The sequence below is a fragment of the Microchirus variegatus genome (genome assembly GCF_963457635.1).
Source record: "Microchirus variegatus genome assembly, chromosome: 8".
Classification (NCBI taxonomy): domain Eukaryota; kingdom Metazoa; phylum Chordata; class Actinopteri; order Pleuronectiformes; family Soleidae; genus Microchirus; species Microchirus variegatus.
The window spans coordinates 28,175,336-28,197,205 of record NC_139809.1 but is presented as its reverse complement, the minus strand read 5'-3'; the positions used below and the strand labels follow the sequence as shown (position 1 = coordinate 28,197,205).

The 21,870-nt window shown below is 40.5% G+C and overlaps 2 protein-coding genes across 4 annotated transcripts; both read left to right on the top strand.

Annotated features, from left to right (window-relative positions):
* The first annotated feature begins 958 nt into the window (after positions 1-958).
* Positions 959-8,968, top strand: fnbp4 (formin binding protein 4). Of its 3 annotated transcripts, none has more exons than XM_083893505.1 (17): positions 959-1,018; positions 1,575-1,652; positions 2,398-2,528; positions 2,759-2,930; positions 3,100-3,244; positions 3,395-3,497; positions 3,584-3,925; positions 4,066-4,258; positions 4,369-4,511; positions 4,592-4,696; positions 4,984-5,117; positions 6,116-6,261; positions 6,842-7,143; positions 7,268-7,382; positions 7,977-8,170; positions 8,292-8,449; positions 8,542-8,968. In XM_083893505.1, exons 2-17 carry the CDS (start codon positions 1,625-1,627, stop codon positions 8,627-8,629), a joined length of 2,499 nt encoding a protein of 832 aa, XP_083749631.1. In that variant the 5' UTR covers positions 959-1,018; positions 1,575-1,624; the 3' UTR covers positions 8,630-8,968. The 3 variants fall into 3 exon arrangements, with proteins under 3 accessions (XP_083749631.1, XP_083749630.1, XP_083749629.1); XM_083893504.1 differs by having other exon boundaries at positions 970-1,138; positions 4,372-4,511; XM_083893503.1 differs by having other exon boundaries at positions 970-1,138.
* Positions 8,969-9,979: 1,011 nt separating this feature from the next.
* Positions 9,980-20,758, top strand: agbl2 (AGBL carboxypeptidase 2; the record flags this gene model as incomplete). The annotated part of the gene is made up of 20 exons (XM_083894309.1): positions 9,980-10,091; positions 11,982-12,155; positions 12,246-12,353; positions 13,343-13,490; positions 13,606-13,861; positions 14,935-15,336; positions 15,455-15,597; positions 16,499-16,685; positions 16,824-17,040; positions 17,125-17,225; positions 17,644-17,756; positions 18,261-18,549; positions 18,868-18,948; positions 19,054-19,119; positions 19,237-19,285; positions 19,633-19,785; positions 19,902-19,932; positions 20,017-20,225; positions 20,331-20,463; positions 20,560-20,758. The coding sequence occupies 20 exons, from the start codon at positions 9,980-9,982 to the stop codon at positions 20,756-20,758; spliced, it is 3,171 nt and encodes a 1,056-aa protein (XP_083750435.1).
* Positions 20,759-21,870: the final 1,112 nt, after the last annotated feature.

Here is a 21,870-nt window from a genome sequence, read left to right as displayed (position 1 = left end):
ATTTAATGCATGCATGATGATTTTCCTGATCAAACACTTTAGAGAGAGGCAATAACGATACTTTTTGTTTGTTTTACCTCCATAAGCCTTTCCCCAAAATATCATCTTGAAATTTCCTCACAGCAAGAGATTATTTATGGATCTGTCATAGACAATTATAACTGTATGTTGATTTTCTTGTCAGCTTCATTAGAATTTTCACTTTCAAAAATCAACGTTTATGAAAGCAAAACCTAAATTCAGTCTTACAATGGGAATTAATTTTATTCTTCAACGCTCATAAGAAAATTAAAAGTAAAAACAAAGCATGGATTACATGAATCTGCTTCACATTGTTAAAGAATATGACTTAGAAAAAAAGCCATCTTAATTTGTTGTCTTAATTTTACTTTATTTTTGTGATATTCTGTCCTTTTCATCACAATATATGTATGGTTATGTCAATTCTATTTTTCTTCCTTGTCCTTTTTTGTGCTAGACCCATAGTTCTCAAACTGTGGCTCGTGCACCACCAATGGTACGTGAGCTTCCTGTGGTGGTACTTGGAGGAAAATCAGTAATACTGTTCTACTGCATATACCAGGGTATGTGATCTGAGTGGAGCTGAGGAATGTGTAGAAAATTAAACAAATAACCAATAAGTTAAATTATAACAATGAGAGTCACCTTATCTCTCACACTGTACCAGTGTCTGAAGTATATGTGAGTAAGAATAAATCTGCCTCCTGTGAAAAGTCTGTAGCTGACACCACTGTATTTTAACGTTGGTGATAATGGTGTATTATTTCTCAGATGGTATTTGGCATAAAAAGTAAAGTAAAAGTGGCATTTATGTGTGTATGGTTATAGAAAAAAAATAATACTAAAAAAAAACTAAACAAAAAAACAACAATAACCTTCGTTCGTGTTCTTCCTCCTGGTTCATTCACGTGACCGGAAGTTGCCTCCTTTGTCACAGAAGGAGCAGCAGCGCAGCGGAGACGACGCCAGCGCAGGGAGCAGCAGGCCTGAATAGCAAGTATGGGGAAGAAAACTCGCCTCACAGGAGGAACGATCGGTCGTAGAACAATCTTACAACTTTCACCGCTCCGCACAGGAAATGCTGTAGACAGGGAAGAAGCGCCGTCTGGATCTGATGGTATTTTCACATGTTTACGTGTGTCAGTCGTTTCGCGTTAGCTTCAGACTAGCTAGCTAAAGGCTGAACGTTATACGTGTGAAGAATTGACACATTTGGAAAATTAAAACCTTCCTACGAGCATGATTAACACGTGTTGTCAGTTTCAACACGAACTAGCCTCGTCTGTAGCTAAAGAAGCTAAGACTCAAAATTACACATTTTTACACGCGTTGCTTCAAACACAAGCTATCGGCTAGTTAGCCTAGCGGAGAGGTATCATCTTAGCACATTTGCGGGCTTGCTAAAAATCCTAGACGGTTGATGCTAGATTACTGGGTCAGTTGACTCAAAACATGACTGGAAAGCCACGTAATGTACCAGGTATTCATCACTGTCGTAAAATGTTGAGCTTTTCACGTTATTCATATAATATTTTGGTCGTTGTTATCTGCAGACGAGCAGGAAGGTGCTGGACATAAATTCACGAGAGAGAGACGTTCAAATATGAAGGCTCCTGCAGTTAAGGCCACAGGTAAAGTAAATATATGTTTATATAACCGTCTGTTTTTCCTGTTTCCCATGCTTTGATAACAAAACAATATCAGGTGCCATTTGATTGAGCATTGTCATGGGCGTGATCTTGTTACTATGTTACTACAATCTGTTACTATACTTATGAGACTATACTTGAAGCTGTAGTGTGTAGCGTTTGCTGATTTGTGTTGATGTTATTATTCTGCCATTATTTAGACTTCATGAACAGAAATATTGGCATGCTTGTAATCGGAAAAACAATCACAGCCGAGCAATACTATCAGGCCTAAAGTCGTGTTTCCATGGAGTAGAATGGTGCGAGACAGAAATGTATTCTTTGCGATTCTTTTAGGACCCGGCCCCAACTGTCCATTACCCTTCCCTTGGGGTTCTAGAATAAAACCAGTATCAGGGTTTACCCCAGAAAACCTGCTAAGCCTGGTGGTTGGGCTGCGAGGGCAGCCCACTGACGGCCCACCGTGTTTTGTAAAAACAAAGTTAAATGAAATGATGACTATTATGTGTTATTGTAAGACATTTAGTAACAATAGTTAAACTATAGTCTTTCAAAAAGGCTAATCTAACCCTGCTATAATGAGAGACACACAGACATGTGGATCAGATTCATGATTATTTTAATATTGGGAATTCATCACAATCAACATATTCTTTATGGCAGTTTGCAATATTTTGTGTACATTCTCATCCATAATTGAATCAAGTAATCTCCCTTCTGTTTGTAGAGGGCCTGTCCCTTCTTGGAGCCTATGAAGACAGTGAGGAGGAGGATGCTGGAGAGTCTCAACATTTAACTTCAAACTCTCAACATAACCAGTCGGCTGACATCGACAGTACACTGGCAAACTTCATGGCTGTGAGTATACGCCTGCTGCAGATCCTAAGTATTGATCTCTGGATACTGAAACAGTGGGGATCTTCATCTTCTTATTCCCTGTTTAATTAATTTGTACAAGGCAACATTTTGCACAATTATTGTTGACATGAAATTTAGTGAAAAAAGTTGACCCATGTTTTTATTTCCCTGATTTATAAGGAGATTTTTTTGTAGTTGTCTGATTTGTAAATCCTGTTTTCCCACCACAGGAAATTGATGCAATTACCACTCAGCCAAGTTCAGATGGTACAACATCTCATCCTTCCGTCCCGACTCCCACCCCACCCAAACCTGAGGGGGATAATCAGCAGCCATCTGGCAGTGACGAACAGAATCAAACCACAGATTTTGAGTACAATACTCAATATTCACTAGCTGGAGGTAACAGTCTGTGCTCAGTGCTCAACAGTCTCAAGATAATTCTTTTAGTCAGGATGTAGCCAAAATTAAGTTTATATTCCTTATTGCAAGAGAGATTGTGCGTAATATATTACCTCAAATATGTCTGCCTTTTCTTTTTTTAACATCTCAAGTGTATCCTTTTTTGCAGTGGATGTCGAGATGGGAGACTGGCAAGAGGTGTGGGATGACAACTCTGGTTGCTATTACTACTGGAACACAGTGTCTAACGAGGTGTCGTGGGAGCTGCCACACTATCTGGCAGATCAGGTGCAAAGTCTGGGGCAGTCAAACAGGTAGGATTGACTGACACAGAGTGCTGTGTCACATTTTGACAATGGTACATAAAACTTTGATTAGCCTAAAGTGACTGTACCAGTACAATATGAAGTATATTTGTTATCCTCAGTAAAGGATTTTAATTATGTTTTTTCCTTTATATGAAGCTCTAATGTTAATGGCAATGGCACAGCTCATGGAGGTCATTACACAGAGGAAAAATATGTGCCTGCAGCAGCTCCAACACCAGTGAAGGAGACTAAAGCTAAGGCAAGTTCCATTCAAGTTCAGCTCAAATGCTTTGTTGTTTAAGAATTCTTTTTTGTTTAACGGTGGACTCGTGTTTTGTGTAAAAGGAGGTAATGGAGAGTGTCGTAGGACTTGCAAGTGAAGAGGAGGAGCAGCGTGGAGTGGCTGCATCACTTCTTGGTCCTCTCATCCCCTCAGAAGTGAAAGAAGCAGAAGAAAAATGGAGAAAAAGAGTTATTAAAGGTTTAGACGAGACCGAGAACAGTCAGGATTCTGAGGGAGAGGGTGGACGTCCTGTTGGATCACCAGCTACCCCTCTGCGTGACACAGACTCAGTCCCCACTGTGCAGAAAGATGTTTCAAAGAAGCAGGCAGGTGACAACTCTGATGCTGAGGAGGAGACGGAGGAGGACACTGTGGAGCTGGAACTGGCTCTGGAGAGAAAAAAGGTGGGGGTGTAGTGCTGGGATATCAGTGTTTGACTGTGATTGCGGGAGGGATTTAGTTGGAGCATGTATTTTAGTGCACAGCAAGATGCTCATGTCAGTATGGCCTTCTTTTTAACCTGATTGGAACATATGGCTCTTAGGCTGAGCTCCGGGCACTGGAGGAGGGAGATGCGAGTACAGGGGCTTCCAGTCCTTGTTCTGAGACGAGCCAAGAAGCTTCCGGTTCTCGTGCTGGTTTACTGAAGAAAAACCGGTGGAAGACTGTCTTCCCCTCTACTGCCAGCCCCGAATCTAACAGCAGAGGCTCAGATATACAGGACAGCGCAGAGACTAGTGAGTTCAAATTATTATGCATTTGCTTTTGAAGATTGGCATGCATGGCACGGTATTACATGTTAAAGTGTCCATAAACTAAAATAATAAAATTCCTCTCTCGTGTCCAGTAGCATGTCCTAAAGTCCCAGAGAATGTTGCAGCAGGAGAAGAAATGGAAACCGACGACGCTGAGGAGAAAGCGGATTCAAAACCTTCAGTAAAAGAAGAAGGGGAAACGACTGAGCTCAAAGTGGAAACGCCTGAGCTCAAGGTAACAATGTTGCTGTTACCAAACTTTATAATTGTGACTCTTGTGACTCAAACCTTATTTAAATTCGGTAAAAAATATAGTTTCAGATTGGAGAACTGGCCAACACCTTAACTAGCAAGATGGAGTTCCTGGGAATAGACAAAAAAGCAATCTCTAACTTCCAGCTCCTCCTGCTGCAAACTGAGGTGAGGGAATAATTGTTCATTTTCGGAGCAATATCGCATTAGCTTTTAGTTGAAGCTATCTCACTGACTTGTAAAATATTTAGACTTTAATTAAATTTTTGCACAAAGCTGTGCGGTGGTACTAAATATTTAAAATCTTCATAGTAATCCATCACCGGTGTCATTCTAGAAACGGAGTAATTACTTTTCTGTGTTATTCATATTTTTGCTGTCCTCTCTTTATCCCCATCTTCTGTTCCCTAGTTTTAATTGTACTCTTCTTTCTATTTGCTGTTTATTTATTCCAGACACGAATCGCTGACTGGAGGGAGGGTGCTCTGAATGGGGTCTATCTACGCCGCAGGCTGCAGGAAGCTGCCGAACACATAAAATATTACGAACTTAACGCCACCCCTAAAGGCTGGTCCTGCCACTGGGACAGGTACGCGCTCCTTAACTTTCACATCTCTAAACTCCCTGGTCTCCCAAAAGTCTTACCGTGTGACTACACCCCCCTTCACTGCTGAAGTTGCAGACTTTGTAAAATGACTTGGGGAGAAGCTTAACCAATTCGAGTGGATTAAAATATTTACCAGAAACAGACTCTCCAGGTTTCTGTGATACAGTCCTGGCACTCTGCCTTGCACGCACTGATAAAGGCACATCCACTCTGGTCCAGCCTGCTTCCTGTTAAATATACCAGCCTCAGACAGGACTCCCCGACCCTATGACTGTTAAGCCCTTTGCCAGGGCAGTTGTAGACTGATTATGTGTCCAGTCGGCGGACAATTTTGGTGGGGTGGTATGGTAGGAAGGTTGGTTCCGTGGGAAAGCTTTGCACTTTACAGGACTGCAACCCCCAGAATGCTATGCAGACAGAGTGATGCCCAGGAAGCGACCAGTGTCACGCATCAAATAAAAGGTGAAGATGGAGCAATGACGGGAATCCAGCAGGTCAGACCAACTCTATTTCATGTCTTCCTGTTTTTGTTTTTCTTTCTGCTTTGAAAGAAGTTGATTGTGTGCTTGTTATTTTCTGACCTATGGTGATTGTTGATGATATAATCATGATGATAATGATGATTCTTCCTCCCTGGCGTCTTCCTGTGTCTGGGTGGGAATGGTTATCTAAAACAGAACAAATATGACAACCATGGTGTGAGCTGCTGAATGCTGCTTTCAGGACCTTGAGATGATTTGTTTTGATTAATTTGTTTTAGAGAGCAAGGTGGGTCCCTTATCCACTTTCAAAATAACACTCTAATTGGGCTCTTCTTATGGATGGCTAAAGAAACTGTCCATGACATCACTCCCACCCGTTACTGAGGCAAATATGCCCATTCCCTTACCCCACTCTGCCAGGGTATTATACCGCTTAAAGCAGTTGCTAGACTAGTCATTAAAACTCTTGCCTTCTATCTCTGTTGTCCCACTCTTTAGAGAGCACAGGCGGTATTTCTATGTGAAGGACCGGAGCGGTGCCTCCCAGTGGGATTTCCCAACAGAGGACGACAAGGAGGAGGACCCAAAAGGCACGGAGACACAGTCAACGCAAGGGGACACAAAAACATCTTCCACATCTACAGGTTAGCACTGCTTCTTTCTGCTGCTCCTTAGCCTGGGTGGAAGATTCTCAGGACACACTTCCCTAACAGGCGGCTCAGTTGACATGCATTGCAGACAAGCAAACAGTGCATGCGCAGATGCTTGCTCCAGTAAACCATGTCATAATTTATTTTGACTGGCTGCTGGTGGCCGGATCTCCATAGTTACCTTACCGACCCGCCCTCACCTATTCCATTCACAAAAACGGGCCGTGATTTGTACTACGCAACGCACACACCATCATCTGAGAGCGAACGAAGCCTGGACAGCAGGCTCACCTTTTCGTGCACGGCTTCCTTTACCTCGTTGTTCGTGAACTTTGTGTTTGTGACACTTTTTTTTAATTAAATTTTTTTTGTCGAGGTGCACGTGACAATCGTTTTGTCAACAAAGAAGTCCCATCCATAGCACACAGTGCCTCATGTACCACCCCAGCAGTGTGTCTCAGGCTTGAGTCTTAAATGACGTTTGAAAAAAGACAATTTCACACTCTATTGTTCTTTAACACTAATGTGACAGACTTTCACAAACACTCCATGTTCTCTTTTTTTATACAATCAGGATCTTCGGCTTGTCCTGCTGTTGCCCCACCAGTTCCCCCTCAGCCTTGTGCATTCTGGTCTCCACCCCAACCTCCTCTCCCCGACAGCCCACCTCCGCCTCCCAGCTTGCCCCCACTGCCGCCTCTCCCCCCAGACTCACCTCCTCCACCCCCTCCTCCTCCTGACAGTGAGAGCGAGATTATGGAGGTGGAGATGGAGATGGATGATGACGACGATAAGGACGGGGAGCCTCCAGCACCTGGAACTGAGGAAGACGGCGGTGGGAGGCCTCCTTTACCTCCAGGCACTGCTACCGTGAAGGTATTGGTGCAGTCACATGTCTGTTACTATTCTAATGAGAATATGTATTTTTGTACTCGCACGTTTCCTGTTTATTTCGAGTGATAAAGTTTAAATCTTTTATTGTTTCTTGTCACTCACACAGATTGTGGATTCCTCGGGCTCCTTGGGGAAGGGTCAGAAACGTAAAGCTAGTCAGCTGAATAAAGCTGTTATTGGCAGCAGTCCCATTCTCTACACCCAGGCTCCTGTCAGTGCAGGTAAACCTACATCGTTGTTACACATTTGAAGATCTTACTCTTCCATTTATATACACTACTAACAAAAGGTTAGGGATATTCGACAAGAATATCCCCATGAAAAGTTCATGCTGCAGTGATATTCTACCATGAAAGTAGAATGCATTGGTCATTTCTGTTTCTCAAACAAGAGCCAACAACGGTGGTGACAATACCACAAGAAAATGTCTCAAAGTCTCAATAACTTGATCAATTTCAAAGTGTTGCCTTGGTCTCATGATGTCAAAATTTGAACATCACGATGAAAAGGACTGTTTCAATACAAGAGAGAGAGAACAGCAGAGAACAGCATGTTAATTAATATATATATATGTTTAAGTACTGAAACATTGAACAATTGAACATGTGCATTCAAAAGTTTAGACACGGTTAATTTCAGTTCACCTGTAAAGGTTACAGTGCATTTTAGGTGCATTCTGAAATTGAATGCAAAAGCCAAACATCCCTAACTTTTTGTGAGTAGTGTATATATTTACCGAGTACAGCAGTACTGCTTAGGTTGGGAGTGGCAATGACTGAAATGTTACTGAACAGTAGGATTTCTCCTTTCTTCAGCTCCTCTTATGTCGGCAGCAACCTACTGGAGTATGCCAGCTGTCTCTGCCCCATTGGTTCCTTGTGAGCCTCCGGCCCCACCTGTTCCAATCCTGCCTCCTCAGCCACCTCTGCCACCCCCCCAGCCCCCCTTTGAACCTCCGGTGCCCAAAGCTCCTCCCATAGACAAGACCAAAAAAGTAAAAAAGGACAAGGTTAGTCTTCATATTTTGACACAAAATGTGAAAAATATTGTAATCAAGCCAACCTTGCACTCTAATGCTTAAATTGCACTATATATTTGTTTTCCTTTTTCCTGTTTTTCCCTCTCTGTAGTCTAAGAAGAGTAAGACGAAAATGCCTTCTCTGGTGAAGAAATGGCAGAGCATCCAAAAAGAGTTGGATGAGGAAGAAAAGAGCAGCTCCAGTGATGAAGACCGAGACCAGCTCAACAAAAAGAGTATTGAAGACTGGAAGCAACAGCAGCTTGTGACGTATGACAGTTTTTGTAATCAATCACATTTTGTTGTGCACATAATTCACATTATTGACACACTAACTCTTGTACTGTTTTTATCGTCTCCAGAGGAAAAGCATCAAAGAATGCCAACTTTGAGGCACTTCCTCAAGACTGGCGGGAGCGACTCAAGAAAAGGAAGATGAACAGCACATAACACCTGGCCTTTTTCATACACTATGAACTGGACTTTTTTTAAATCCACTCACACCTTTGCCATAAAGTCATTATATCCCACTTCTCTTTCTGTTGTCTTTCTTGTTCACGTAAAGACATTTAAAGGCCCTAACATGGCAGGCCATTCACCAAAAGGCATTTGAATGTCCATTTATGTTTCCGTAACCACATTTTGTGCCAAGTGTCTTCATTTTATTTCTTCAACACCATGTACTCGGTCTTCTATGGAGGGATTGTGTATTTTATTGAGCATTTTTACAACTGTGTACATACAATGTATAATGATTATGCTCTGTTTTTTTGGAGAAGAGTGAATGTCACTCAACTTGTATATTTTGTAAAAAGTTATTAAACGTTTTTTCCAAAGTCTTGTCATTACTTTTGTGCATGCTGTGAACATAAAAAGGTGTCTGTGGGACCTTAAAGAGTTAAATAAATCAATTTTGGTTAAAGAAAGGCTGTTAAAAAGTCTTAAGTGCAATTTCATGAGGCATTACTTTTTTGTTGATATAGTTTGACTGCAAAAAGTATTCATGAATGTATTTAGTTTCCTTAATTGCTTAAAAAACCCTGATTACAGCTTGAAGTGGCAACTTCAAGTAATTCAAATATTTTGATGAGGTCTTGTAAAAGTCTTAAAACGGTATTGAAATTAACTTCAGGACCCCTTCATATATACCGTAGTTCTCCCACTTTATCCCCCCAAAAATATGGTTTACAGTGTTAAAAGTCTCAGATTGGCACCTTTTAAACATTACATAAAGAATGCAATACCTTTAATTTAGTTTAATTGCTAACTTTACAAAAAGTCCACTCTTAATTGCACATGTGTTGTAACTCTCTTTTTACGGCTCTTCTCCACAGTGCTACTGCTCCATGGTGCGTCGTCTCCATGGCAACCTCGGTGGTGATACTTCCTGTGCTTTGTAAGCACATCGAGCACTTGGAGAAAGATTGTTCCACTTTTTTTCTTTTACCTAAGGTCATGTGATTGAAATGCAAGCGAGGTAAGTTGTATATTGTTTTCTGGTGAACTTAATTATTCATACTAGTTACGTACAGTTACTGCAGTTTTCTGTATGTCAGATAAAAGCTAGACTTGTCTCTGGTGTTTCTCTGTTAGCAGCAGCTAAAGGTGCAAGTGAGAGACTCCTCTCTGAGCACCACACACGTGACTTTCATTAAACCGGTGAATGCATTATTTCACTGTTCATGACAGGAACACAATTAAATACGTATGTATGTGTTTATGTGTCGTTCTTTGGCTTATCCTCCTGACACTGATGATGACCCTACGTGTGTTTTCTACCTGGCAGAGAAGACACCAGCTATGTCCGCCTCTGCAATCAGGAACTGGTGGAACACGTACCAGCGGGTCAAGTCGGACACAGATGACTCCAGCACAGAGGAAGAGGAGGAGAAGTCTACTGACCAAAGGCAATGTAAGCTGTTTTCACAAAATTAACGCGTTAACGCAGGATGAACAATTTGTGAAATTTAACGCGTTAATTTTTTTAAACGCATTAACGCACTTTCTCACTTTCATCGCGCTACGGGTAGACGTGCAGTTTATGAACAGGCAAGGCGGCGGGCAACTGCTTGGGACCCGAGCCGATAGGGGGGCTCCCGACACTCGGAGCCTAAATGCGTCAGTGAGCAGCCGCACCCCCCGTCTCCCTTAAACAACAAGAGTTGATTTGCAATGACATCTCAGTAGGAAACCTCCCTAAAGAGGCCCCACGTCTCCTCACGTTAACCTGTGTGAAAATGAAGAGGAGTTATCAATCAGGAAGTAAGAAGAGGAAGAAAAAAGAGAGGAGGAAGAAAAAAGAAAGAAAGACACACAGTTGTAAGTGGCGCTGCTGGCGCAGATGATGATGATATAATCATAACATTAATAGTCACTGTCTAACTAACGGGGACACAGTCAGCTAACATTAGCGTCAGAATGCTAGCTGATGCTATTGCTAACTAGGAGAAGCAGGTGCTAATGAGGAATTTCCTGCTGTGGGTTTAGTAAGAAAACTATTTAACGTCTATACTTTATATTTTGTTTATAATGTGAGTTATTTACAGTGCAATGTATAGTTTAAAAAAAAAAAAGTTATTTACAGCATTTTTTCTATTTATTTATATTGTCATATAATGTAGGTTTTTTATACAATGTAATGTTAATTTTTTTACTAAGTTTGTATAGGTTTTTACAAGTTATTTACAGTATTTTATTGTTCTTTACATTTATATTTTCACATACTTTATTTATCTCTCCGTTCCTACAACAATATAAAGAGAAAATTTGATTTTTTTTGGCATATTTACAAATGGTAATTAATCATGATTAATCGTGATTAATCCACAGCTACCCTGTGATTAATCTGATTAAAAATGTTAATCTTTTGACAGCCCTAATTACTACCAAATAAAATCAGAAGAAGAGTTGGTGAATTTGTATAGAGCTTTTCTTGATGAGCTGCTTTACAATTAAAAAAAAAACTTCTAAAAACTGTAGTATATTTTATATTAGAAAATTACTTTTTAGTACTTCTGTACAGTAAATGCCCTATACTTAAAGGTGCATTATGTAATAAATCTAAAGCAACTGGCCATAAAATCCCCCTAATATGTCACAGAGACTCACCAACAGCCAAAATATTTGCATTAAAAAAAATATTTTGCAGACTGCAAATCATTTTTTATGTTTTGAAATCATGTTTTGGCATGTGGCGCCACCTACCGCCGTCTACCAATCTTTGCAGTCAGTAGAGTCTCAGCTGCCGAGCAACCACAGGTTGCCAGTTGCGTCAAAAAACTGAAACCTTAAAGACCTCGGTATTTTGAATTTGAATGTAGTAACCGTTTTTGGCCACATTCTTACATATGGCACCTTTTAAGGAATATTATAAAAAGTGACTTCAACTTCTACCAAAGTCATTTTCTGGTAAGACACTTCAGGTACTTTTACTTTATACAAGACTGCAACTATGTGTGGCTAATAATGCAGTGAAGTGTAGCTCAGTAGAGGCCTATATTGATTAATCGGGCAGCTGATTAATAGGGTTGTTTTTTTGCTGTTTTAAAATAAATTTACATCAGTCCTTTAGATTTCATCCAATAGTTATCTCTAATGCTCAGGTGTAAATTAGATCTCATCATCCCTTATTCTACATCATTATTTATTAAACAAGAGTGCTTTTGTGAATGAGACAATAGTTGTAATCGTGTGCAGCTTAATAATCCCTCTCTAGCGTGTTCGGTCAAGGTGAGGTGGGGCAGACTTGATGAAAAATGCATATCTGTACTGTTCCTGAGGTGTGATCCATGTTCCCCTTCAGTGTCTGCAAACCTGCGCCAGACTCTGCGGACCAGGCAGCTGCTCGTAGATTTCGATGGCAGCCGACCTGTTTTTAGTCTCAGGGCTCCGCGGGACCTGGTTAACTTTCCGTCTATTTCCCGCCCGCACTGGCCCGCAGAGTGCGAGGTCATCGGTGACATCGTCCATCACATAGGTCATTTACAGTTTTAGCTCAACAATTGTGTCTCATTTTTCTGCCGCTGTTAACAAGTAATGACAGTGAGCGTTGTTTTGTTGTTTATAGAGTGGGACCCTCCAGAGCCAGAGCCTTTTTATCAGCCCACAGGACATGAGAGGACACCACTGCCAGTGGGAGAGGAAAGAGGGAAAGTGGTATTCTGTATTGACCATGGTAACTTGTGACACTAAAGCTTATCCAGTGTGTAACAAATACCCATTAGCAGTGTGCGAAATACCCATTAATAATCGGGGGGTCCCATCTCCCATTTGTTGCGCCACCCCAGGTGACACCCTGCAGTATTGGCTATATTCCCTGTCAGATGTGGGCTTGTGTTGGCCTTTTCCACATCGCCATTTGGAAAGCAATGAATTAATACATTAGAAATACACAATTAGAAATAAAATAACTGACATTTTGTCTGGTTGAAAAATCATAATATGATCTACATACACAGTAGAGTCTCAGCTGCCGAGCAACCACGGGGTTGCCAGTTACGTCAAAAAACGAAACCTAAAAAAAACCTCTGTATTTTGAATTTGAATGTAGTAACCGTTTTTGGCCACATTCTTACATATGGCACCTTTAAATACACCTTACTCCATAAATGTACAGTATTTAGCCTCTTAGGGTGCACAAACCAACCTGACTAATGAATACTGTGCAAAAGTTCCAACCAGCTCTGTTGTTTTTTTTTCTGTCTGTCAAATTCTGTGATTATGTGAATTTGGAATGAAGTGATGCGACTTAAAGCTGGTCTTATACATTAGCGAGCAGATTTACATCAGATATTTTCATATAAATGAAATAGTAGGACAAACACCGGATTTACCAGTAACATTAATGAAGGTTCCACTCCAGTATTAACAGAGCTGTGTTATTGTTCAAGTGTAAGGGCAGATCACACTAAATACTTGACACATGTAGAGGATGTTTTTTTTGGTAAACAACAAAAAAAATCTGCATACATATTTTCTGAATGTGTTCCAGCAAAGTGAAATAGAAATAATGATCCTCTATTGTCGTTATATCATAACTAAAACAACACATCTAATGGTGGCCTAAGACTTCTGCACAGTACTGTATATATATCACACTCCCTGGGTGTAAATGTTGAAAACTGTTCTCTTGACTGTTTTCCTGTTGTTCTGTCTCCGTTTCAGCCACTAAACAGCCGTATTTCACCTGCTCTCGTGTTGGAGGGAGCAGAGGACCCGTTAAAAGGGCCACTCCTGACATCAGTCAGACAGATTTCACCCTTGAGTTTGAGTCACGCTTTGAGAGCGGGAACCTGCAGAAAGCCGTGCAAGTGTGAGTCTCCGCAGCAGAATCTTCGAATCGATCAGCTGCAGCACAACCATCATGACACACTTAATTTCCCCCTCCAGGTCAAGTTACTTTCTTCTTTTTCCACTCTCTCCTCCAGCGGTGACTATGAATATGAGCTCACCTTACGCACAGACATGTACACCAGAAAGCACACGCAGTGGTTCTACTTCAGAGTCAGGAACACGAAAGCTGGAGCGACCTACCGCTTCACTATTGTGAACTTGATGAAGAGCAGCAGTCTGTATTCTCTGGGGATGAAACCTCTCCTCTACTCTGAGAAAGCTGCCAAAGAGAAAGGTGTTGGATGGCAACGCGTCGGCTCCAACATCAAATATTACCGTAACTCCAGTCCGGTAAGGGAATTTTTTGACGTGAGTTTGAAAAAGGCAAATTAGCTGAATGAATATTGAAGCAGAAGCAGAATTAATTCAACATTTAATCATCTTTAGATAGACAGAACTGATGGTAGAAAAGTAGAAATTAAATTTTTAAGCCAAGATTGGAGGACATTACTATTTTTATTATTGGACCACTATCTCAAAATTGTCGAAAACACTGATAAGCTGCAAAATTGAAATCTGTATTTAAAGGGATACTTCACCGATTTGAATGTGGCTTTGTGTTGCTAGAATAGCAGTAGTATTTTTTAGAAAATGTGCTTCCCTCCCTCAGTTTTTCCCTGAGTTGTAATAAAATCTGTTTTCCCTTATCCAAATGTGCCCTACTGTGAGTCAAATGACGCGTTTTGCATCACAGTAGGGCAAATTTTGAAATGGAAAACAGATTTTTTTACAACTCAGTGAAAAACTGAGGGAGGGAAGCACATTTAAAAAAAAAAAATACTACTGCTATTCTAGCAATACAAAGCCACATTCAAATCGGTGAAGTATCCCTTTAAATAAAACACACATTTCAAAAGCTCCCAGAGCAGCATGACCTAAAAAATTTTTTAATTTTTTTTTGAAAACGTAGCTCAATCTATGTTTTCAAAAAAATGTTTAAATATAAAACGATAAACAGTTATAAAGATATTTAGTAATTATGTTGGTAGCCTATATTAACATTAAAATAGCACCACAATAGACCCCATATTAGTATATAATATAGTATTATTATTGTTAAATAATATAATGCAATACATTTATCTTTGTTTCCTTTTTTATATATTTATTTTCTTATTTGTGTATTATCATCCAACGGATGCCATATTGTTTGAATAAAATTCAGGATACAGCAAAGGATAGGCTATAATAAGCCCTTGGCTTCAGCCTACTCCTTTTCGGAGTAGGCATTTTTTTTACCATTATTTGTGAAATGGACATGTAAATGTCTCAATGTATATTAGTCCGAAATAAAAAACATTCATTCATTCATTCAAATCACAGTTGTAGAACTCTTGAAACCAATCCCTATCGTCTCTGTTTAGAATACGAAGGAGAACAACAGTGACGCCGTTCCCCTGTACTCACTCACCTGGACGCTCCGCTTCCCTTACGACTCAGACACCTGCTACCTGTCCCACTGCTACCCCTACACCTACTCACGCCTGCAACGCTACCTCGGACATATCTCTTCCAACCCGAAGGTTGTGTCTTACTGTACGATGCGAGTGCTGTGCCACAGCCTCGCTGGGAACACGGTGTATGTGATGACGATAACAAATCGCGCCGAGGCCAAGCTGCAGAGCGGGAAAAAGAGAGCTGTGGTGGTGACGGCCCGAGTGCATCCTGGAGAAACCAACGGGTCCTGGATGATGGAGGGGTTGCTGGACTTCCTGCTTGGAGACTCAGAAGATGCTCAGCTACTCAGGGACACTTTTGTTTTTAAGGTTAGGGACCTCAAACCTGTTTTATTTAGACTATATTATTATGATCATGAAGTTATTGCTTTTTTATTGTATGCTGTAATTGTGTGTATTAAACACAGTCTTTTATTTTCTGCTGCAGATTGTGCCGATGCTGAACCCTGATGGTGTGGTGGTGGGGAATTACCGCTGCTCTCTGGCAGGAAGGGACCTCAACAGGAACTACAAGACAGTGCTCAGGGATTCTTTTCCCTGTGTGTTGCACACACTAAACATGGTGAAAAGGTAGGGAAAAGAGAAATAATGTATTATTCTGCCTTCTTTAAATGAGCAACTTTCACATTCCAAAAAACACAAGCCTAACAAACTCAGGACAAGGCCGGCTGCACCTCTGTGTAACTCTGGCACCCTGAATTCCAATTCCTTGCTTAACCCTCAATCTTAACCCTCAATCTCAAAAATGCGCGCTCCCTCTAGTGCAAGTGCTGTCCCGATTCTCAGAAAAATTAAGTTGAGGGGCGAGTTTAAGGGCTGTTTCGCCCTCAATATTGAGATTTTCCGAGACCACCCTTGGGAGCAAGGGTTACCCAGAATGCATTGCGTGTTTTGACATAACAAAGGTTCGCGACGAAAGCAGCGAAACGAGTGCGATACAAATTAAGTATTTTCTTTGTTAATAGCGATATAAAAATGATGAAAACCATTGCCAAAAACATGATTGGCAGTCTGCAATTTTTTTAATTTTTTTAATGCGAATATTTTGGCTGTACTGTTGTTGTTGGTGAGTTCAGTTTGTTATATGAACATTATTCCTGAGTCTCTGTGACATATTAGGAGGATTTTATGGCCAGTTGCTTTAGATTTATAACATAATGCACCTTTAACATCTCCTTGTTCATGTTTGACGTTTCCAATAAAGCATCTCAACTTAACTCATCACTGGACACCAGAGACTCCATCCTTGGTGGTCTCACCTGATAAAAAAAATCTCCACAACAGGCACACACGCATGAACAAACACAAGATGTGACACGTTTCACACTTTTAAAGGTGTGCCATTTTGGAAATGTGTATTTTCCTGTGTGTCCTGAGAAGTAAACTTCAATTGTCCCCTTCAACATTCTGTCTGTTTTACTACGTTGATAAATACAACAAACCTTTCTGTTCTGCTCTGTATTTCCTGCAGGTTGGTGGCTGAGATGGATGTTTGTCTCTATTGTGACTTTCATGGCCACAATCGCAAAAACAACGTCTTCATGTATGGCTGCAGCGACCGAGGTGATGCTTCTCTGAAGCTTCAGGAAAGAGTTTTTCCACTCATGATGAGCAAGAACGCCATCGACAAGGTAAAGTCAAACAGTGTGAAACCTATAGTGATCTGAATAACATATCAACATTATATAAGCTTGTTAGAAGTACAGTTATATTTATTATTATTGGACTTTGCCAAGCCTTTTTATTTGTTTTAATTCCCAATGTGTTAGTCCCCATATTAATTCATTATTTCCCAGTCTACTACTACATTGTTTACAATATGTGTAATCATGCTCAGAAGCAGGGTTCATTTAGCTGCAACAGCTAAAGCACACCGTTTTCCACAGTTCTCTTTCAAGAGCTGTAAATTCAGGGTGCAGAAGAGCAAAGAGGGAACAGGACGAATTGCCATGTGGAGACTTGGCATCAGAAACAGCTACACTATGGAGGCCACGTTTGGAGGCTCCACTCTGGGTAACGCAGTGTTGTGATGTTTGTGTTTGTAAACTTGCACGTCGAGGAGTTCGTATGAGGAGCTTTCTTCCGTTAAACTGTTAGGTGACAGGAGAGGAACACACTTTTCTACTCGAGACCTGAAATCGATGGGCTTTTATTTTTCTGACACCCTGCTGGATTACTGCGACCCTGATCCAACGAAGGTGAGAAAGAAATCATTAAAGGTGCATTATGTAATAAATCTAAAGCAACTGGCCATAAAATCCTCCTAATGTGTCACATAGACTCAGGAATAATGTTCATATAACAAACTGAACTCACCAACAACAACATTACAGCCAAAATATTTGCAATAAAAAAAATATTTTGCAGACTGCAAATCATGTTTTTTTTTTTAAATCATGTTTTGGCATGTGGCGCCACCTACCGCCGTCTACCAATCATTGCAGTCAGTAGAGTCTCAGCTGCCGAGCAACCACAGGTTGCCAGTTACGTCAGAAAACGATACCTAAAAGACCTCGGTATTTTGCATTTGAATGTAGTAACTGTTTTTAAGTCTCATAATAAGATTTGTAAAGTTTGACTTTTGTGATAGAGAGGATTGTGTGCCCTTCATTTCAGATGACTTACTGCCTGGCAGAGTTGGCAGCACTGTTGAGAAAGAAGGTCACAGAGAGGCTCGGCAAAGATTTGGGCACTGACTGTAACATTTCCATGTCTGACCTGGAAACCAGGTGAAACTTATATTTATGCCTATATTATTCAGGGTATCCGCGGGGTCTTAAAAAGTCTTAAAAAGTCTTAAATCCAATAATTTGAATTTAAGGCCTTAAAATGTCTTAAATTCTCCTTAAATCTCATAAAAGGTCTTAAATACAATTTTGAAAGGTCTTGAAAATCTATCAACGTTACTTTTATTTAAAACATTTATCGAGCACCACTAGCTAGCGTGCTGTGTGCGCACGCCACGGTGTGTTACAGCTTAGCATTGCAGCGGAGAAAACTTAACGAAAGCCCACAGCTAAGCCGAATTGCAAGTTCAACGATTTTGCGGCTCCAATTTTCCTTCAAGTCTTTTGTACTTTTTGCCAGTACGGATTTGAAATGGGTCTTAAATTGTATTCATTATGGTCTTTAAAAGACCCTGATTATTACTTTTAATACTGCTACATTTGATAGGTATAACATGCACTCATATTCATCTTAAATGTGATTATTCTTTTCGTTTACTTTCACAGCACCAGTGGTTCAAATAGTTCCGATTCAGACGGACTCCCAGTACATTTGCTGAACCACACTGTCCATCCAGAGGTTACACGTTTACACCTTGACCTCTTTGACGGGATTGCGTCTTCTCTCGTGCCAGTTTACCACAAACTCCTCTGCTGCTCTCGTCCACAGGGAACGGCAGTGAAGAAGAAAAAGAAGAAGAAGAAGAAGCGTTTAAGGAGTCGTAAGGAGAGGAGCAGGCTGAGACAAGAGCGAGTGAAGATGAACACAGTCCCACAAAGCAGTCCAAAAAATGTTGTAAGATAATAAATGGTTTATTAGTGATTATACACCACTGTCTGATTATTGTTTAACCCAACAGATTGCTTAGAACATGAGTAAAAATACACATGTTCTGTATATTCTGACCTCGATGACTGCAACAAATGGACACAATAACCCCAAACCAGTGGCTAAAACCTGTAATAAAGCGAGCATGGGTCTAACATGATTAGGAAATCATTGCATTCCGTTTTATTATGTTTAAATTAAACAGTGTCCCCAATGTTTTGTTTTTGGAATCAGGGTTGTATTACTTATTACTGACAAGCCTAATTATTTGAACGATCATTGCAGGAGTCCAGCCAGCCACACGAGCCCACGGCGACAGAGGTCGTCCCAGAGAAACCTGTTGGACGGCACAGGACAAAATGGCAGGTATGAAACGGGAGAAGGTGAAACGGTTCAGAAGATGGAGCCGACCAGACAAACAACGTAGGGTTTGCTGCAATGTTTCTAATAATGTCTGTTTGTTTTGTGAAGGTGAATGGTTTGACCAAAAAAGCGGCGATCATTCCTCATTCAAATCTGAACCCTGAGGTCAGTCAGGTAAGGCTGTGGCGAGGATGTGAGCCTACCAAGGTAAATATGACTGTTTCACTAAACGTTCACATCATTTGTACATGATTTAATCCATTTAAACTTTGACATTAATCTGTGCTTTAGGACGACTGTCTTGACAAAGTGAGGGCCTCATACTTGCATCGCCAAACAGGTAACAGGTTTAATTTGGCGGCCCAGCCATTCTACACATTATCTTCACAGTGTCTCAAGTGTCTAATTCACCACTGCCATTAATTTAGTAGTACATTTATTCTATAAGTTATAGTTGATTATGTTGCCTTTGTAAAGCTCACAGCAGGAAGTTTCCCTGTCAAACCAGGATTCATGCTAGGGACTTTCTTTATGGAGTATAATGTTGCCTTTTCATATGTAAATATTAAGGAGGCTTTGTGAAGACTCATAAAACAATTGAATTTAATTATTGAATCTAAATGTAGTCTGTAAGCATGTATTTTTCAACCATTGGTGTATTTGTATCACATGGAACTGTTTTCTCAGAGGACCAGCAGATGGATACAGGACAGCGGCGATGCTCCTCTCAGCTTTTACGTCTGAGTGCTCTCATTCTACCAACACCAAACCTCATGCATCACAGCCAGCAACAGCATCGCTGCTCTCGACCGTCGCTCGTCTCCTATAACGTCTGCAGAGGTTTGTCTGCATGCACGCTGCAGTTCCAGAAAGACTCGAATTTAAATCTGAAGATCTTTCATTTAGTTTGGAGCTCATATGAGATTAAAAACAAAACATCTTTCTTTTTTTTGCAGGGCTGCTGCCTTCCCTGTCAACGTCTTACAGGTAAACTTCAGAATGGAATGTGATTCTTCTCTTTTTTTTTTTTTTTTTTTTAATCAGATTCATGAAATGTTATGTCTGTGGCAGGTCTCCCTCATCACTCTGTGTCAAGATGGCTCCAGACACAACAAAGCGCCTGTTGCCAACTTTCGCCAGCGACAAGATCAACAACCACCATATTTACAGAGACAGGAGATCTTTATGGTCATCTGAATGTTACCATGTGCCCGATGATTCCTCCCCCTCACGCACAGATGTCATCAAGACTGAGGAGCAGGAGGATGATCCCGCCAAAGGTTTGTTCTTTTGATGTACAGAGAAACCACACTGATATTCTTGGTTCTTTTCTCTGAGTATATGTACAATGTGTAACTAGGCTTTTTTTTGGATTTATTCAGTAGGTTTGTCTGTGTTTGGATGTTTACCATTTGGAGAGCGGAAGCAGAGAGACATCACGCCTGATCTCTCCCGCAGAGAAACTGAAGCACACAGCAGTTTGTGTGTGCTGAAAACCTCAGATCTCAGAGGAAAACGGTAAAAAGTTCACTTTATCTCTCTATAATCAAGGATTTCACCTCATTCATTTTCCAATCATTTTAAGATCTTCCTTTTTTTTCCTCCTTTCTTCAGACTCTGTAAAGAGACTCCGGTGTCAAAGCCTTCAGGACTCTTGAAGATGAAACTTCCACATCCACAGAGCGACGCTCTCAGTAAACTTCAGACAGAAGGCCTCAGACATTATCACGATAGAAGACAAAGTAAAAAAAGGACAGACCCGCAAGAGGCAGTGGTCGCCATCACAAGACCGTCACAGTCTGCTCCACTTTAGGGCTTAAACCATTGGTTCTCAAAGTGTGGCCCGGGGGCCAATGGCGGCCCGCAGAAACATTTCTGGCAGCCCGCAATGAATTACAGTTGATAGTTTTAATCCAGGAGCTACTAAGCTTGTTAAATGTTTATTGGACATTACTGGATACAGACCAATAAGTGTAAACAAAAATACTGGGTATTTACCTGGTTTCTATATGGTGAATTTTAGTGTATAATTGGGTTATAAGCTGGTAATAAGCAGGTAGCTACAGCCCCCAATTACTAGCTATTTACCCAGTAAATATATGGTAACAGAAATGTGTTACTTGGTATTAACCTGTAATTAGAAGGTAAGAACAGTGGCCAAAATATTGGGTAATTACCCAGTAAATTATAAAGCGTTATTATATTAATGCTTATATTACTTAACGCTAAACTGTAGAACTGCAATCTGGTCATTAAAATTATTACAAATGGGATTTCTTTCTGTTTTTTTTTTTTTCCTTTGGCAGCCCTCAGTCCAATGTTGGGTTCCTAAATTGGCCCTCAGGTATCAAAACTTTGAGAACCCCTGGTCTAATTGGACGGGCACCCCTGGCTTCAACTTTATAATCTGAGCACTTCAGACTGACTTTTTCTTTGTGGTCTGAGATGTGAACCTACAGTATATAGGATAAAGCGGTAGATAATGGATGGATGGATGTAATTAGAATGATCTGTTTCTCACCTCATTTATACAATTACCAGGACACTTGTATGGAGAAAAAAGAAGAAGAAGTAAAATAGTTATATGCAACGACAATTGCACAATCATTTTCTACATTACATTGTGATACTGTAAGCGATATTTACTTCATTTAAGTTGTATTGAATGGTAATTACAAACCCAATACTAATGCTCAGTATTGATACTGGTTAGAACGACATTTATTGACGATAAACAGCACCTCAAAACAACTACACTACACTGCATACTGTGCAAGAAGATTTTATTTTATTACTATAACTACACAAACAGTGCAAACTTTACAAATATAATGTGAATACAAGTAAAAAATATAGCATTCTCCCTCTTGAATTATACAAAACATGTACAACCCTTAATCCAAAAGGTCTGGGTGGTGTTTAAGG